This window comes from Megalobrama amblycephala, linkage group LG11 (assembly GCF_018812025.1).
Source record: "Megalobrama amblycephala isolate DHTTF-2021 linkage group LG11, ASM1881202v1, whole genome shotgun sequence".
Lineage (NCBI taxonomy): Eukaryota > Metazoa > Chordata > Actinopteri > Cypriniformes > Xenocyprididae > Megalobrama > Megalobrama amblycephala.
The window spans coordinates 781,803-802,043 of NC_063054.1; the positions used below are offsets into that span (position 1 = coordinate 781,803).

Below are 20,241 nucleotides of genomic sequence, written 5' to 3' on the forward strand. Positions count from 1 at the left end.
CTATAAGTCTATCAGCAGGTTGACACTGTGAATCTGCTGCAATTTTGACACATTGATCTATTTGCTTAAGCAACAGGAACTTTTTTTGATTCATCATTTGATTAAACTGACATTTTTACACAAAAAGGAATTACAAATTCATAAGCATTTATCCACTACTAGTGTTTGGTAGCACAATGATTTCAGCTTTAAACATTAAGGCCACAAATGTCCTTGTAACCACAAATCAAATCCCCCAAATAAGCAAATTTGGCAATCTCAGTGATCTCGAGTCGGGTGTCTTTAGCACTGACAGGGTCACCCCAGGATGAGTAACTTCATTTAGTTATAAAATCAAATGTAAACAATCACCACAACCAAAGCGGAAAGTTACCTGTCTGGTTAGGGAAACACTATTAGTGTTGTTATAAAAACCATTCCCATTTACACAAACGTCACAAACACTCAGTTCACCCGCAGACATGCACCCGGTGTAACATGCAGCCCATGCATGGGTGTACACACACACAATACACACACACTAATGCATGCACACAAAGCCTGAAAGAGGAAGAGTGAGAGGCAGCCCAGGACAGTAGCCAGAGAGGGGACACATGTCCACCATCCATTATGCTTTTGCGCTTTCTTTCGTTTTCTTATTTTTGATTACATACGACATACGAACCTCCAACATTAAATTGCTATGTCTGACATATATATTTTCCCCCTGCACTCTCAACTTGCTCTGTGGATTAAAAATGAGAACACATTTGAACAAAAAGGACAAAGACAGATGGTAATGAACTGGAGTCTCAACAGGCTCAAATCTGATGAACATCATTGATGGAGGAAATGTTCTGCAATGGGAAATTATCACAGACGGCTCCAGAAGTCTGAGAGCACCATTGAAAATGCTTCTAACGTGCATTTTTATCATTATATATGATTACATTATCAGCATATCAATTTGAGTGAAATGTTGAACTGAAAACATACTTGAATTTAAGCCAGCAGTGTCCAGGTTTAAATTAGATCTTGAATCTCAGATTCTCAATGTGCTCTCAGACCTTCTGATGCGACTCTAGCTTGATCCAGTTTGGTTCATATGTGACATTACTGATTTCCTGTATGTTGATTTGCATCAAGTAACCAACCAACAGGCAAATCAGCATTTGATTAAACAAGTCATCAAACGAGCACCACTTAGCCAATCAATCTGCAAATCTGTGGCCTGTTGATCACGTGATTTGTGTCTCATTTGCAATTGAAACAAACACAAACGTCACATTACAGAAAAACCAGAACAGAAGCAAATAAAAACAATGAACCATCACCACAAGAAAGCAAAGATTTCACATCAAACAACCCATCACTTTCATTTGAACAAAAACATGAAATAAATAAAAAGCCTGAATTACAACAATCTGCATCGCAAAAAAAGTGAAAGACCTTTCTCTCAGGAGCGGCAGCACCACCTTTATCCGTCTGCTCATGCCATCAGAGATAAAAGATGAAGATTAGTTCAAAACATGTCCTACAATACCTTTGGATTGTGTGCTTATTATATGAATATGATAACAGATGCATGCTGGGAAGGTGTTAGCAGACCTCAAAGGCCGATTCATTGGTGACGGATGTGGCCACTTCTGCGTTTGGCTTCTCCACGACCTCCACCTGTGGACTCTAATTGGTGGAATGGACAAAATTGTCGGAAAAGGTGAAATGGATGATGGAAAGGCCTGAATCCCCAATCAAAGTGATGTCATTAGGAGCTCTGGGACAGGCTAGTCTGAGTGTGATGCAATGCTGCATTTATGTTCTTCTGACTTTTATAAAACACCTGAAGGACTATGATGAACTCTCATCTAAGAAGAGGGCAATCTGCCGGATAAATCTGCCGATAAGTATAAGATTCAAGCTGGTCAAGTGATTCAGCTTCAGGTATAATAAATGAGGGGGGGGGCGAGAGTTTCGAGACAGGATGTGGACTATAAATAGGTTCCCACTGTAATGTTGCTGATTTAAAAGGCTACAAGCTGCGAGCAGGAACATATTCTGCACTTCACACTAAAATCTGGCACTGAAAGGTGGAGCAGGACAGAGAAAAGAGCTATAGGACGGGGTAGGAAGGCAAACAAAATGCACACAGTAGCATTTTAGGAGGTGGGCAGACATGGAGCAAGGAACGGGGGAGGTTAAGGGTCAGTTTAGGCGGCGGGGTCACACTGCATTTCCTCTGAAGAGGTCGTCTCAGCCATGACCTCTGCCGGCCTGAAGCGCGCAATCGCTTTTGGCTCCAGGTAGCACAGGGACATGGCCAGAGGCAACGCCAGCAGCAGAGACAGCACCACCGACTGGCAGGCGGAGAGGAAGACGGCGAAGATGAGAAGGAAGGAGGGCAGAAGGGAAGGGGAGGAGAGAGGCAGGTGACGGTGCAGTCCAGCAGGAAGCAGCAAGGCTGTGCAGTCCTCTGGCAGACAGGGCAGACTGATGTAGCCGTCCTCGTCCAGCAGGGAGGGCAGACGCAGACCCTTACAGAACCTGAGCATGGACCGACCAAGCCGGGGCAAGGTGGAGCGAGGCACCAGCTCTTCGGACCCTGCGACACACTCCGCAGGCGAGGGCGACAGGGCAGACGCAGCCTCTCCGTCTAAAACGGCACTGCCAGCAGGGTAACCGCTGGAGCCGTCGGGCACCCAGGTCAAAGGGTCAGAGTCAGGCTCAGGGTGAAGGTCGGGCTCATCCTCGGAGATGTCGGACAAGACGTCCAGCTCGGAAATGGTGTCAAGGGTGGGCGGGAGTGAGGAGAGGGTGGAGGAGGACGGAGAAAATGGGAACATGAAGAGAGACTGCATGGGTGCACGAACATGACAGAATGCAACGGAAGAGGAATATGCATAGGACACAAGGTGGAATGCGCAGGAAAAGAGAAAGGGAGAGAGAAACACAACATTAGTCAGTGAGCCGAGTCGAGGTCAGGTCAGCAGTGACTGGGTGTGAGGGATGACACATTGGGAAAGACTCAGATATTCAGGGGGTGCGTGTGTGTGTGTGTGTGTGTGTGTGTGAGAGAGGGTAGGCAAGCATTAGACAACATCACAACTAAAGCTGGCAGTGTTGGGGCAGAAGCTCAGGAGAAGAGAGGAGAGCGTTTTCACACCAGGCTGCGGAGTTCGCTTGATTTCCCAATTCAGTTTTTAGAAATCTTGGTGTGAAACTGGTTTACTCAATAAGAGTGCACATACTAGTGACCAGAAGCTCAGGTACGACCTATTGGTTTAAAAGCAATCCGGACTAACTCCAGGAAGTGAATGACTATTAATGGTGTATTATTTTAGTTTATAGACCTTATTTTCCAGAGAAACATGCGCGCCGCCATCTTTAGAGTATTGTCTTTGAACTTCCGTTTTTGCGGTAGCCCTGTATATTTCTATGGCATCGCTGTTGAAGAATAATTAGCTGGTGAAGTGAATTTACGTGTTGTAGAGTTAACAAAAGTTATCATGAACATTGTAATGTTTAAAGCGGGTGTCTAAACAAATGTCAGTAGAACGGGAGGATTTTAAAATGAGCAGTTCATTCATAAATACATAAGATCGCTGTGGAAATACAAGCCGGAAGTCAAAAGACAACGAGCGCAGCGCTGAAAAGGGGCGGGGCTACATAAGGTCTATACAACAATTCTTTCTGGTTCTCGAATCTGATTGGCTGAGAGCTGTGCGATATTCTCCCAGCATCAGCACTGGAACCGTTTCACCGTTTGAATCACTCCACTTGAGGCGACTGTCATGGCGGTCGAGCAAATCCACCATATTTTTTTTTAATAAAAACTACTGTTGTGTCACAAAATGTAGTAAGAGTTTTTAGACAAGAATGTAGTTTAGATCTCAAATATGCGACTCATACGTATATAATCATAGCGCCTATTTTACTATTTGTTTTGACGCTTTCGCAGATTTGAGCTCCAGGCCGACAGCGGCCATTCAGTGCTCATGTACCCGCAGAGAACAGCTTCAGCATCTTCATCTTTCATGTAGAAAGTGGTTAAATAAGATATTTAATTTGGGGTATAATCAAACAGGCAATCTTTGGTCTTAATAATCTATTACTTGTTCCAGAGCAAAATAATTTGGGTTAAGGGGAAAATTTAATTTCTTAACTTTATATTTAGGCAATATTAAACTTAAATCCTATACTAGAGCACTGCTTTTGTATGTTTGACTGAATTGTTTGCTTGTGTTTTTTATTTATTTGATTGTATTTTTTGTTTGCTTGTGTTTGTCTTTTATAAAAGGATATTGTTCATTTAAATATTGTTGTTCAATAAATATTATTTTATATAAATAATATGCCACATTTGGTATTGAGAAAGGATCCGTCAATAGTATCAGTGAAAGTTACATGACTGTCTTTATGAGTGAGTCAGAACAAGGAAGTTGTTTTAGAGCTGTGGGAAATCCCCTTAACTTTTAAAAGGACAAAGACAAAGATATCGCTTTCCACAGCAGACATTCAAACAGATTTTTAATCATGGTTATGATATTAGAGACATCAACCTGAAGAATGAATGCAGGTAATACACTCGTTTAGTCGATCTCGCTCTCAACTCTACATAATATTCCTTCGTTACTAGTTTTGAAGTGATGTTTTAGAATTAGTAACGGATGCTTGGGCTCAAATGTTAAACTGTCAACTTGAGATTTGAATCCGTGGCGGAAGGAAGTAGTTCCTCACAAAGGAGGGTTTTTAAAGACACTCTGTTGTTGTTGTTTATTACACACTTGTGCCGTCGAACTGTTGTATAAACATAATAACACACTTGTAGCCATGTGATATGGCTGTATATCAGCACGGCTGTAATTCGGCCATAGGCACTTGAGTGATATTTCTCATATAACAGAGAGGTAATATTCAGAATGATTGATTTAACTGCACTGATAACAAAATGTGAACTGAATTGACTAAATGACGACACTAATTTTTTTAAACTGTTTTTGAACTGAATTGAATCAACACTGAACTGACTTGATCTGAATATAATATAAAAAAAATCATTATTGATGAATTTTAAAAATTCCTGTTTATTAAAGCAATACTGCTTTGAATCAATCTGTATTGTATAAAGCACAGAAATGGCAGACATTTGATGCATCTTTTGCAATAAGTCCACAAGTGCTGACCTGCGTCAAGTTTTGGTAGTAAAGCGATTCTTTTGGTTGGTTCAGTCGGTATAAATAATCTACTTCTGCAATTCACCTTTTCAAATTCAGCCAATGACATCTATCTGATTATGTGATTTTCTAAAGTAAGTAGAACATTTTTATTCTTTGCATCTCTTGCTATATACATGCATGGAAGACAAATGCGAGTTTTAGTACTGAAACCCAATAAGTCATTACCTAGCTACATCAGTAAACCGCTAATGCCCACAGCGGGATTCACATGGATATGGTGAGGGAAGAAAGCGAACTCTGGTTCAGACCAAGTGTGAAAACGCCCTGAGAAAAACACAGAGGCATCTGTCAGGACTTTCACTGTCCTAAATGAAAGTAACTCAATCAGGAGTCTTTCAGTGGGGTGGTCCTACATCATATTTAATGAAAAGGCCAGTGGCAAGACAAGGGGTGGAATGCCTGTTGCCATGGAAACAGGCTAGATAACTCTGTTATTGTCACAAAGATGGTTTGTGTGTTTGAGGGCAGTTACACAGACAGGATGAAGTTCTCAAAGCACTTCCATCCTCCATTGGTGTTCGTGTAGGGCATCTGTGAAAGACTCTGTTCATGTGAGAGCTGTAGGTTACGGCAGGAATGCCAGCGCTCCTTCAGGGCTCACCGACGGCATGAATACAGCCCTTTGACGGACAGGGAAATGTCACGTCTGGGAGGCAGACTGACTCATGGCGTACGGGTCAGCTGGGGATGGAGGTTCCTCCGGGTATTGCGCAAGAATTGGACTCGGCAGTGTGAGCCATGTATGTGTGTTTCCAAACAGAGGATGATCTGAGTGTGTATTAACATTTAGGTGGCATGATTCAAGGGTTAGCTTGAGTTATCATATTGTTTTCATATAACAGATGTGGTAAAACACATGTGGTTTAACATCTGAGGAGGGGTAATAATCAGCTGTTATTGTTCCAGGGCACTACCTGTAATGGAGATCATAAAGAGTCGGTTCTCACCTTAGAGTCGGAGTTGAGCTCCAGGGCCGGTCCGTTCTCCCCAGCGCCGGCAGTCAGAGCAGAGTCCACAGCGTGACTGTAATCGCTCACGTTCACCATGGGAGCTGAAGCCACACACAAAAACATACTGTTGGCACAGCGGTTCAGACCTTTACTCACCTTGCACATATGTGCATATCTTTAAACAGTGGTGCCTGAGACCACAAAGGAAGTCTGAGACTTGTTTTTAAAACCTGGAAATTAAAATGTGTAGGATTTTCGAAAAATTTAGAACAAAAAAATTCATGATTTAAAATGAGACATGTCTCTTTCTTTCTTAACGCCATACCAGCTTCAAAGGCTATATTCATGGCGAGAATAAAGTATAATTAAATCAAAGGAAGATTAAAAAAGATGTTTCAAGAGACATGTCTCAAATTCATGCTCAAAACTTTTTTCCTCAAATTGGCATGTTGATAAATTCTGGGTCACACTTTATATTAGGTGACTAACTATGCAGCTTGGTTAAAAAATAATAATTGTTAGGTTGAGTGTACTTATTGTGTTGATGTATTGTAAAACAAGAGCAGTTATTGAGGTGATATGGATAAGGTCAGGACAGGTTTGATGGGATGTGTAGGTTTAAGGTTGGGTTATGGAGTAAAGGAAGGGTCTACAGTGTAATTTTAGTAATAAGTAGGGCTGGGTAAACAATAGATTTCTCGATTTTAAACGGTTCTTATTTTTATAAACCGATATCGATTCTTAAATCCCAGGAATCGATTAGTCTAGTCTGTTTTCAGTTGATGAATGAGCAGAATATGTAGCGCCTCCCATCCAATAAATCACAATAATCTTTGTTACTTTTGATATGAAGCAAAGTCTCAGATTTCAAATGACGTCCATCTTATTATGAGATTCAAAAAATAAATACCGTTTTGGCGCTGTTTAATGTGGCGTGACAGATCGCTTTAGCGCCTCAGTTAAAGAGAAGCATGTGATCATCCTCTCCTCCGCTTTAATACCAGTTACAGCGCGAAATAAACATGAACATCTGAAGGTATGTTAAAATATACAGTACAACTTACTGAAATCCGTATCATGTCTCGTGTAATCGCTCAATCAGTGCTTCAACCTCGGAAAGACGTCAATAAAACAGCTTCAATGTCACGTGACGTCACATTTACCTCAGAAAAACATATTCAGTGACCATAAACTCATTAGTCAGATAGAAAAGTGCTCTAGAAAGCAACATTCTGATAAATATAGCTATGCACCGTTACATATTCATTATAATGTTCTTCAATATTTAATGCATGCTTGAATAAATCAGTTAAGAAAGCCATGATTTAAATGTTTATATTTAAAAAAAAAGTTAATTTGATAAATAAGTTATAAATAAGTTAATTTTAACCTTCAACATTAATATAGGTTACAGCATTAGATGAGAGATTTTTTTCCATGTACTGTATCTGATATAGTACATCCAAAATAATCGATACTGAATCGAAATCGAAAGCATGTGAATAGAAATCGAATAGTGAAAATTGTGTCAATACCCAGCCCTAGTAATTAGTTACAGATTTAAGTACATGTAGGTATTTTTAAAATAGAAGTACAATGTAAAAACATGTATGTACACAATAACTGCACTGTATAAACGATTAATTTAAATGTTAGTACATAGTAGTCAAAGACGCTTAATATAAAGTGGGACTGAATTTTGTATTCAATTAGAAGAAAATCTGCAGTAGAAACACTCTGCGGCTTCAGACCTTTAGACTCCACTGTATGCCTAAACATTCATATCTTTCATTAAACATTTGATTATTCATATTTATTAAAAGTAAATTCATGAACACTTCAGCCAGGATGGCATACTTAATTCTAACTGATGCTCACGACTGCTACAAATCTACTCACTACTGCTCACACTTATTCAGTGATTTTTGAGCATGGACTGCATGCAGAAGTGCAACCAGATTACTTTCTTTTACGCATTTGTCATAATATGTAGTGTAAAACGAGAGCACGCTATTATGACTTGGGGCGTTTTCACACTGGCTCATTTGAGTGTTTGATTCAGCACCTGGTGCGTGTTCTCCCTAAGTTCGGTTCGTTTAGGCATAAATAAACATGGCAATTGTGCTCGGATCCGCACCAAAACAATCACTCTGAGATCGCCTGATCGAGGTGGTCTCGGCCTGATTGAAAACTAATTCTGGAAGAGAGGTTTGGTTAGGATGAGAAAGCAATCCAACCCAACGGACCAAGCATCATAATTCATAACAGGAAATGTGTAGTATAAAAAGCAGCAGTGTCTGATACTGTGAGTTTTTGTGGTTGAAAACCAGAGAGAGCCTCTTCATCCTGAGATGTTTAATTGCTCTTTTCCGAGCATTGGAAAAATGCCTGACGAAACCTCGATTCCCGCTCTAACTGCATTAATTTAACAGTCAGAGTGAACTTGTTCAACTGTCTTGATGGATGACGCAGTGGAATGTGAACAGGTGAACTCTGACCAATAAGAGGACAGTTTTGCTCACATGTGACTTGCATAAACACAGATCTGAAGCAGAGTGAAGCAGAAATAATATCAGCTGAGATTTTTCCTCTTTCTTGATCAGAATTGCACAGTTCCATATACTACTTAAACTCGAACACAGCCACAACCTCAGCTGGGACTCTAAAGCCACTGAGGTCAAATGTCATTTACATCCAAAGACATCAATCACACGCAACTCCTACAACACAAACAGGACTTGGACATGGTTTAAGTAAGTGTTCCTATGGGAGTGTGTTCCAGAAAGCCAGAAGAGCACTACACATTTCTAAAAATAAAGTACTAAAAACCCAAACATTCACTACAAGCCGTGAGATTCTCCATCGGGAAGCGGTGAATAATGGATCAGGCAGTATCGAGGAGCGGTGCATGTCAGCTCTGCATCGGCATGACCTGGTTTGAGCTGTGTGAAAGTAGGCTAATGTTGCCAGCGCTGCTGGGACGTCCATTTCATCATGTCGCTCTGTGACAGCTCTGAGACGGCTGCAGATCTGGGGCACCGGCAGCTCCCCACACGTCCACCAGGGGGCGACGGTAACGTTATTAAAACAACACGGCCGTGACCGAGGCAGGCGGGAGGATTCCCAGCAGGAGGAAAAATGGGGTCATTTTAATGGAGAGGAGCTGGGAAAGCAGATTCCCAGAAGCTTTCGTACCGACTGTACATGAATCGATGCGTGCGTTTACGTCCCTGCACTTCACCGGCGGCAGGGAATGATGTATTTTCTGTGTTATAATGGATTATTGAGTGTCAGTCGTATGATGCTGATATGCGCTCACGGCACTAGCACCCTTCTCTTTCTGAAAGGACAGAGATTGCAGCGAGGGCTGCATAATTCAGCATGTCTGAGCGCCACTGCCAGAGGGCGTCAACACACTGCCTCTTAACGAGGTGAACGCTGAAGCCAGTTAACCAGTTAAGAAATTAAAGGGGCAGACGGGCCACATTCATGTTCAGAAAACACCTCAGACTCGGTTGATCGTTGTGTTCTTCCATCACAAATATGATGCAACTGAAAAGCAGCTTTTGTGTTCCAAAGATGAACGAAAGTCTTATGGGTTTGGAACAACAAGAGGGAGAGAAATTGACCATTTTTTTTTTTTTTACTAGCATCGTCCAGAATGTATGTGCATACATTTTTTCCATTAAATATATATATATATATATATATATATATATATATATATATATATATATATATATATATATATATATGTGACATGTATCATCATTTAGGTGGCAGGATTGCTGTTCTAGGCAGTGTTTTTGTCTGTCAATGATGATGATGTCACATCAGCTTCATCTTCAGCATATAAAACCACCTGACACTGATGGTTTCTGTGCAGTATCAGAGCTCACTGCCTATAAAACCCTCATTTCCTCCAGCACATCTCTCCTGCTCGCTCCACAGACAGGAAACAGATGTCCCTCATTTCCTGTGTCTGTCCACGGACAATGTGGCTACATCTATCCATGCACATGGACACAAAAATACAAAACAAGATCATTGGAAAACATATCTGGACACGAGAACGACAGCGACGGACAAACCGCAGAGAAACCGAGAGAGAATGAAATCATGATAAGCGAGAGATGAACAAACAAGCATAATAAATAATAAAGCCCTGTTCACATGATTTACTCACATGGACTGCACTGACCTCCAGATCATTTATCTGGTGTTAAGGATGTTTAGATTGGAAAACAGGACCGAAGCAGCAGTGGTGCTGATAAAACACTATAAATATCATGTGTTTGTGCAGCAGTGCGTCGTATGTCCCTCACTCTCAGTCACTTCATGGACCGCAGAATCTCAGGAGAAACATCATATATAGGCTATCCGTGTCTTAATTCTAATGCAGCGAATCACTGCTCATTTGCATAAAGGCAAACTGTGACAAGCGCTGTCAATCATGTCACATCAAATCATCACTGAAATGGAGGCTGATTAGTAGCTGCAAACGGATGTCAGTACACTAGCATAGGGATGACACTACATTAGCATAACGGCACTGTAAACATACAAAAGTGACATTCGTAAATGAATTTCAGCTGTGATTGAGCTGGGCTCTGGCCACATGCGTTTATTTTTGTATCTTGGTGGTCTTTCCATTGACTTCTATTGTTTTTATACTGAGCTAATGAGGTTTTCGATCCTCTAAACCCTCAGAAACATTTCAGCATTTTTATATGATTATATAAAACTCTCACTCTCTCGCACTCACGCTCACTCTCGCACGCCCTCACGCTCTCTCGCACACGCTCACTCTCTCGCACTCACGCTCACTCTCGCACGCCCTCACGCTCTCTCGCGCACGCTCACTCTCGCACGCCCTCACGCTCTCACTCTGTCGCGCACTCTCACTCACTCTCGCACGCTCACTCTCACGTTCTCTCTCGCACGCTCACTCTCACACGCCCTCACGCTCTCGCCCTCACGCTCTCTCGCACGCTCACTCTCGCACGCCCTCACGCTCTCGCCCTCACGCTCTCTCGCACGCTCACTCTCACACGCCCTCACGCTCTCGCCCTCACGCTCTCTCGCACGCTCACTCTCGCACGCCCTCACGCTCTCTCGCGCACGGCCTCACTCTGTCGCGCACGGCCTCACTCTCACGCATGCGCACGCACTCGCTCTCTCTCGCACTCGCTCTCTCTCGCGCACGCTCACCCTCACGTTCTCTCGCGCACGCTCACTCTCGCACGCCCCCGCGCACTCGCACGCCCTCACTGTCGCGCACTCTCACTCTCACTCTCTCACGCATGCGCACGCACTCGCTCTCTCTCGCGCACGCTCACCCTCACGCTCTCTCGCACTCGCTCACTCTCGCACGCTCACTCTCGCACTCACACTCGCTCACTCTCGCACGCTCACTCTCGCACTCGCACACCCTCACGTTCTCTCGCACTCGCTCACTCTCGCACGCTCACTCTCACGCATGCGCACGCACTCGCTCTCTCTCGCGCACGCTCACCCTCACGCTCTCTCACGCCAGCTCACTCTCGCACGCTCACTCTCGCACGCCCCCACGCTCTCTCGCGCACGCCCTCACTCTGTCACGCACTCTCACTCTCACACGCATGCGCACGCCCTCACGCTCTCTCTCGCACGCCCTCACTCTCGCACGCTCACTCTCACGCATGCGCAGGCACTCGCTCTCTCTCGCGCACGCTCACCCTCACGCTCTCTCACGCCAGCTCACTCTCGCATGCTCACTCTCACGCCCTCACGCTCTCGCGCACGCCCTCACTCTGTCGCGCACTCTCACTCTCACTCTCTCACGCATGCGCACGCACTCGCTCTCTCTCGCGCACGCTCACTCTCGCACGCTCACCCTCACGTTCTCTCGCGCACGCTCACTCTCGCACACCCTCATGTTCTCTCTCGCACGCTCACTCTCGCACACTCACTCTCGCACGCCCTCACGCTCTCTCGCGCCCGCTCACTCTCGCACGCTCACTCTCGCACACGCCCCCGCGCATGCTCACTCGCACGCCCTCACGCTCACTCTCGCACGCCCTCATGCTCTCTCGCGCAAGCTCACTCTTGCACACGCCCCCGCGCATGCTCACTCGCACGCCCTCACGCTCTCTCGCGCACGCCCTCACTCTGTCGCGCACTCTCACTCTCGCATGCCCCCGCACATGCTCACTCTCTCACGCATGCGCACGCACGCACACGCTCTCGCTCACTCTCGCACGCCCTCACGTTCTCTCTCGCACGCTCACTCTCGCACGCCCTCACGCTCTCTCGCGCACGCCCTCACTCTGTCGCGCACTCTCACTCTCGCACGCCCTCATGCTCTCTCGCGCACGCTCACTCTCGCATGCCCCCGCACATGCTCACTCTCTCACGCATGCGCACGCACGCACACGCTCTCGCTCACTCTCGCACGCCCTCACGTTCTCTCTCGCACGCTCACTCTCGCACGCCCTCACGCTTTCGCGCTCTCACTCTCGCACACCCTCACGTTCTCTCGCGCACGCTCTCACGCACGCCCTCACGCTCTCGCGCGCGCGCTCACTCTCACTCGCGACACTCACGCTCTCTCGCGACACTCACGCACGCTCTCTCGCGACACTCACGCACGCTCTCTCGCGCACACTCACTCTCGCATGCCCTCACGCTCTCTCGCGCACGCTCACATGTGCTCACGCATTGTCACTCACACACGCACGCTCGCACACTCGCTCACTATCTTGCACACACATTCACACGCACACACACAGTGTTAGAGCAGACCTCAGATGAACAGCCTCATTCATTTCTGGGAGATTTCCTGTAGATAAAGAGCTCATAACCTGGAAGTTCACTAGAGTTTCACAAACATGCTGCTTCACGTCTGCAGCGGCAACATCAACCATCACGCTTGTTTTCTGCTCCTCTGACGGCGCAGGAAAACAAGCGCTCTGCCTCAGTGCTTTGTAAGTGCGACGCTGATAAGACTTCCTGTGTGTGTTTGTATGAGGGCAGTGAGGGACACACTCACAGCTGAACCACAGCTGATCACATCTTCACAAGCCATTCACACATAAAAACAGATCTTTTCAACACCAGGCTTTGGGCAAGTGCATTTCTAACAGGGCTGAGCGATACATTGAATATTAGCGATGCATGTCTATTAGCGATGTGTGACAGAAAAACAACTCAACTAATGATCAGGACGGGACTACCTGTTTGAAATCAAACACACTTCATACTAGAAAGAAGCTGTGACAGAGACGACATGTGACATACCTCCGTCAAGACTGCGAGAGATGCGTTTGCTGGAGGTGCGCTGGAAGTACGGCGCGGGCCGGTCGATGAGGGAACTAGCCTGTCGCGTCTGTGCCTGCGTTCTCCCGCTGTAGCGGAACTTTGAGCCCAGAGTCAGGAACTTGGCCTTGGTGGGCTGTTCAGGAGACATCAGCCTGTGAATAGAGCAATGAACAACAGCATTCAGATGAGACACACACACACACTACAGGGTCCATGTGCTCTCCATTTTTTATTTCTCTCCAAAACACAAATTTGTGATATATGTGCACATCTATTGCTGACATTAAACCACAAAAACAAGGCAACTGATGCAACGTTCTATGACAGCTGGTGGTAAAAACTGAAGGAAAGGAGGAAGTTTGAGCTGAGATAATCCACATCATGTGTTCTGAGAGTGTGATGTGATGGTGTGTGTCTGTGCCAAACGCAACACAAGACTGCAGTCAGCATGTTTGTATAAATCAGTCCATCACGTCTTTAACAGAGTTTCTGATGCCTTCGCTCTGCCTCACTTATTCCCCTGCGCTGTACACGCACTGCTCCACACAACACACATCTCTAGATAGATAGGAGCATTTTTAATTTATTTTTACAGAGACTGGTAAGTCTATTAGTAAAATCAGTTGACAAGAGAACAAAATATGAATCATATGACAGAAGAGAAGAGAGCAGCTTATGGTGGATGTGGGGAAGTCACGTGAGGTGAAGTGTGTCCGAGCAGCTCTCTGGAGTCACACACCTCACTGAGTGTGCACTTCACACACGCTTCACCAACCTGACCGCTGAGAGCACATGACAGGAGAGGAGAAAACAACCTGCTGGACACCTCACACACACACTCACACACTCTCTCACACACACTCTCACACACACACACACACACACACACACACACACACACACACACACACACACACACACACACACACACACACACACACAGCCCCTCAACTCACCAGAAATACTTCAGTATGGGGTGATAAAGGTGTGTGTGTTCACCTGAAGAAGGTGTGGTGTTCAACACAGACTTTCCAAACCCTTTTGGCAGCACGATGGTTGGGCAGCTTGAAGCCGACGGTGCTCTCAAACTGCTCAGCCTGAAATCACATGACACAATGATTCCTATTCACATCAACCTCAGACACAGTGTGTGCGGGTTTTGCTCAGTCGTACCTCTCCTGGCCTGATCTTGATGTAGAAGTTACTGCGTTTGTAGGAGATCTTGAGGATTTTGGGCCAAGCGAAGCGATTTATCCGCAGACGATCCTTATAGATTAACAACCCGTTTGCACACACTCCCAACATGATATCCACTCCCTCAGAGTCCTGGGAAAAGAGAAGACGTGCTGTTTTTACATGCTTCGAAAGTGTTTGGGAAATGTCCCGTCCTTACCATAACCTGGTTTATCACTGGCATTTCTGTATTAATGTCCATTAACAGATGAAAATAATTTGGACTCTTCCCTCAGTTTCACAGTAACACTTTACAATGGAAGTAAAGCAGGTCAACACTCCTGAGAGTTTCAGAGAAGAAAAGAGAAGCTGGTATTCTTTTGTTAAAGCATTCAAACGCAGTGTTCATGTGTCAGTTTATCATTGTGAATATCAAATGCATATGTTGAAAGGTTGGATGCAAGTTTGCACACATTAGGTCAGTAAGTTTACTTTAATTTTAACTGTACATAGAGCTCAAATTGAACCAAGAACATTCCTTTATGACCGAACTTGCAAAAAAAGCTGGTTTTATAATCTACCTGAAAACATAAACATGGTTAGAGATACACAGACTGAAACCTCACACCTCTCCACTCACACTCACATAAAAATGACAAATCATTTCAAACTCAAACACAAAACACATCCATCACTGCCGCCACTCAAGCACTTATCTGAATGCTTTTACGAAACGTCCTAAATGGATCTTTATTGCCGGGGTTTTTGGGACGTCGGGCACTGATTATTGATCTGTCTGTGTTAACTGTAGAGCTCTGAGAGAAATCAATAACAGCGATAAACAGACTGAACTCAGACTATCTGTCGCCACGAGAGGCTTTTAACACTACAGCAGCTCTCAATGATCTCTCACATCAGCGCATCAGTAAGTGCTCAAACCCGCTGCTCAGGGCCTGAATTTCATTTTGGAAAATGGGAGGGGATTCCCTCTTAGCGGACTCTTATGTGGGGAGTTGGGGAAGGGGGAGCTTTTTTTTTTTAATTACACTTATCTCACCTATGTATTTGTGTTTTTACAATGGGTTAATTTTGTTGCGCATGAGTTTACACAGCACAGGGAAGCTTGATTTCAAACTTGAATTTACAAAAACAGACAAGTAAACGAACAAAAATCACAAGCAGAAGCACAAATAATACAATAAAATAAAAATACAAATGAAATAAAGAATTAAAATGTCCTGATAATTTACTCACCCCCATGTCATCCAATATGTTGTCATGTCTTTCTTCAGTCAAAAAGACTGAATGCAGCTTCAAAGAGCTCTACATGATCCCAGACGAGGAATAAGGGTCTTATTACGTTGGAAAGGTCACGTGTGACGTAGGCGGAAGTACAGATCCAGTGTTTACAAAGTGAACGTCAAAGTCAAACGACCTTTACAAAAAAAGGTAAAACAACGATGTTGGATGATTGTGAAGTTGGAGGAGAAAATTTGCCCTACCGCGGTACTTCCGCCTACGTCACGCATGACCTTTCCAACATGATTACGTAATGCGTGGAGCATCACAGAGCAGTGCAAGATGAGCATTTCTGGTTAAAACGTATATATATTTTTATTTTTTTTGAAAATGTCCGATGGTTTCTCTAGATAAGACTCTCATTCCTCGTCTGGGATCATGTAGAGCTCTTTGAAGCTGCACTGAAACTGACATTTGGATATTCAACCCGTTGAACCCCAGTGAAGTCCACTATATGGAGAAAAATCCTGGAATGTTTTCCTCAAAAAACCTTCATTTCTTTTCAAATGAATAAAGAAAGACATGAACATCTTGGATGACATGAGGGTGAGTGAATTATCAGGACATTTTAACTAATCCTTTACGGTTTTCAGGTAGGTCTAATGGTATTCAGGTACTGGAATAATACAGAAATTAAATAAATTTAATATATACAATGAAACACTCAACAGATTAATTCTTCTTGCTATCTTTTGTTGTTTGATTAACATTAAATGACAGACAGCAGCAGGTTTATTAGGCTGCTGTCACTTTTAGAGAGTTAATGCACAGATCCAATATACTGATACACATACATTTTCTTTCTCAACTGTTGTGTTTACTTAAGACATCACCGACTTGTGAGTACTAGTTAAGACAGCCAATTTGGCAATTTTGTGCATTCTGACCACACAAAAAAGCCGCAAAAAAGCACTCGCAAGCTGTTTCAGAGGCAGCTTTATGTGCGTGATCGTTCAAACCGTCTCTCAGGGAGTGCGCGGGTACTGCTGAATGCTCAACCTTTTTTGAGTAATGGACCCCCATCATATTTGGAACCATCCTCAAGGACCCCAGAATAAAAATGGCGCATTGGTATCATTAATGTCTTTGTGACAACCAAATGCAATCAAGTATAATTTACTACTACTACGTTTGTTGACTTGTCCTATATTTAGTCATATTGTCACGTACATTATACATATATTATCTTCCTCTTTTATGGGAACATGTCAAATTTCAAAATATACAAAAATTAATATTCAGATATTTTATAAGGACCCCCTGGCATTACGTCAAGGACCACTAGGGGTCCATGGACCCCTGGTTGAGAAACATTGCTTTAAAATAGCTTGAGTCATGCATATGATAAACTTTAGTAATGATGCAACATTGGCCAATTAGGCAATTGAAAACTCTGTCCCGAAACGCGAGCGAAAGTTTTGTATCTCATCATGCAGTTCGCTTGTACAGACGCGATGATGGTGATGCTGTGAAGCCCTTCACGCATTTTGAAAGAGAGAAAAGACGTGGCAGCGCTGAATCACTCTCGCTGTTTGTGAAATTATGTTTTATATAAAGTTTTCAAATTACTGATTTGTTCTAAAAATCTGGCTGGATTAATTTGCTCATTCAACCAACAAGCTAACTGAATAAATGTTTGAGGGAATTTCCCACCATATAAGTGCGAAACCTGCGGGAATGAGTAAAATTATGCTCAATACCCGCACAGTAATTCAACCTATACAGCTGCTGGGCCTCATCCAATTTATAATGTCTTTTTGTTCAGTGAAACTTTATTTCAGTTAAAGTTTATTGATTTGAAGTAAGTTTTTTTTTTATTGTTTTAGTTTAAATGAACTATATTCACCCTAACTCATACAGCACCATGTGTGAGACCTCAATAGGTCATGAGATGCTCCAGGTTGAGCTGAAGAAAAACACTGCGCTAACTGAACATCACAAGCTTCACCTTCAGTCTTCAGAGAGACAAAGACACACGAGAGGGACAGACGAACGGTTTGGACAAGAGGCTGCCATCGTTCCCACTGGGAAAAGAGCCGGACAGCTGCTATTCCTGTGAGGGTTTAAAAATGGCAACAACATATTTTTCCCAGACTCGAGCATGCTCTCTCTCTCTCTCACACACACACACACACACACACACACTCTGAGTGTTTGTTCAGCTGGAATCTTTCTCTGCTTCTCTCGTCGGGTCTAGAGGTCACCGATCATAGATCTTACTGATAACCATAACTAGAGCGGGACTCATAAAATGGCTGCTCTATGAATGTGTGATTTATATGAAAGCAGATCATGCTGGAAGTGGACTGAAGTCTTGTACATTCATCATTTCACCAAAAACAACAACAGACTGAAGAATAGAGTCTTTCTGAAAAATTAATCTGCACACAGAGTCTGGAGCAGGGCCGTCAATGTCCTGCAGAGTTCAGCTCCAACCCCAATTAAACACACCTGAAGCAGCTAATTAAGCTCTTACTAAGAATATTAGACGGAGCGGAGCTCTGCAGGACCGTGAGAGAGCATCATAACATGAGAAAGCATCATACATCTGGAGATCTTCTACCTTGGCGTGATGCAGGTCTACGCCGTACATGGAGAGCTTCTTCGCATTTTCCAAAAACTGGGCATCTGCTTGGGCTGGAGTCATTCCCCTGAAAGAACAGGCGGAGACATCAGATATCTGTCTTCAGCAGCGCGACCTTCACGTCCCATCAGCACCGAGGTGGTCAGAGCAGATTTGGCACTGATAATCCTGCGATCAGGACACACCTCGGGCTAATGAGGACTCCAGTGTGACCATGAGCGCTTCCTCAACATTCAGCTCTTTTAATGTAGGAACTACATCCCTGTTTAATATAAGAACGCTAGTCTGAGCCCCTCATGTTTGTATATGGCTGAATGTTCCTGCTGTTGAGCCAAATTTGAGTCACATATGCCCAATCACTGGATCTGGGCTGCCAGCAGGAGCATGATGCCATTAGTGACATTACAATCAATCAGTTTCCAGTTATTATTTCAACATTTGAAAATATGGAGCCAGCAGAGTTTTCAAAATGAAACAAGACTTTTTAAGACCTTTAAAGGCACCGTATGACTAAGAAGAAACCCATACAATCTCAAAATAAATACATCTCAGATTCTTTTAAGGTGCACAAAACACTCAACCACATGTGTAAAATACTTTAAGCCCCGGGTATACTGCACTTTCCGCGCCCGGAGTATTCAAAGTATACTAAACCAAGGATGCGCGCGGATGACGGAGTTCGACACATGCGCAGTGCAATTTTTTCTATACTATTACCAGACAACCGGACATTCGCTAGGCAGGATCGGAGAAGAAAAATAGTGCATCCACCATTGCAACATGGTTCAGAAGATACACCAAGAGAACAGGAATCAAAAACGATGGAGAAGGCATGCTTTTAAGTTTACTCGTCTTATTCTTGAATTCGGCGACTGCACATTGTGTTCAGTACTGTGCGTATTGCCACCTAGTGGACTCTTCTTTCCTGCTTGCGCATGCGCTGTTGCACGCGCACCGTCTGCGTGGTCTTGAAATTTGGGCTGCGCACGGACGGGGTGTGCGGCTGGCCGCCCTCCGCATGACGAAAATTACATCATGCAGACGGTGCATGAACACGGACGGTTGAAGCATACCTGGGGCTTAAGACTCATGTTTATGTCCTCGCTAGAGCATTGAACCGCAGCATTCAAGTACGAAACTGATGTCATGTGAGCGTAACCGCGATACAGATGATAATCTGTTTGTTGTTGCCGGAGTATCCGAGGCACGAGTTGTTGAGGCTCTGCCCTCTTCTGGAAAATGGGGCGGGGAGAAGCAGCTCATTTGCATTTAAAGATACACACACAAAAACAGCATGTTTTTTTTCCACTCAAATATGGGCATTTATGACAAGCTATAATAAATGATCTGTGGGGTATTTTGAGCTGAAACTTCAGACACATTTCAGGGACACCTTTTACTACTTGTAAAAAGGGGCTCAAACTAAATTTGAGAGCTGCTGTCAGACCTGTGGGACTTGTGTAGCTCCACCACCTTCTCCTCCAGCTCCTTGGTCTGATTTGGGGCGAACTGGAAGTCGGAGATGTAGTCGAGACGATGCTCTTCCGGGTCATAGTCGCCCAGCTCAGCCTGCAGAGCGTACGAACCCAGTAGCGCATGTGTGACGAATGAACACGGCAGCCGTCCTGATGCAATATCCTGCCTGAGCTGAAGGCATAACAGATACCTGCAGAGAGAAGACGAGACGTCACACTTCAACTGCTGCCTGTTCAAACCAACCAAA

At 44.2% G+C, this 20,241-nt stretch overlaps 1 protein-coding gene across 13 annotated transcripts in view; it reads right to left on the reverse strand.

The window, feature by feature from the left end:
• The window catches only part of epb41l2 (erythrocyte membrane protein band 4.1 like 2), a 96,472-nt gene that overhangs the window by 21,366 nt on the left and 54,865 nt on the right, over positions 1-20,241 (reverse strand). For 7 of the 13 annotated variants that reach the window (XM_048208218.1, XM_048208209.1, XM_048208207.1 and 4 more), the window contains exons 8-16: positions 19,966-20,184; positions 18,498-18,585; positions 14,636-14,788; positions 14,462-14,559; positions 13,442-13,614; positions 6,161-6,264; positions 1,588-1,662; positions 1,429-1,464; positions 665-724 (exon numbers count right to left, since the gene is read on the reverse strand). In XM_048208218.1, the coding sequence (XP_048064175.1) occupies positions 665-724; positions 1,429-1,464; positions 1,588-1,662; positions 6,161-6,264; positions 13,442-13,614; positions 14,462-14,559; positions 14,636-14,788; positions 18,498-18,585; positions 19,966-20,184 (1,006 nt within the window). The remainder of the gene's footprint in view (positions 1-664; positions 725-1,428; positions 1,465-1,587; positions 1,663-6,160; positions 6,265-13,441; positions 13,615-14,461; positions 14,560-14,635; positions 14,789-18,497; positions 18,586-19,965; positions 20,185-20,241) is intronic. The other 6 variants (XM_048208213.1, XM_048208217.1, XM_048208216.1 and 3 more) reach the window with 3 other exon arrangements.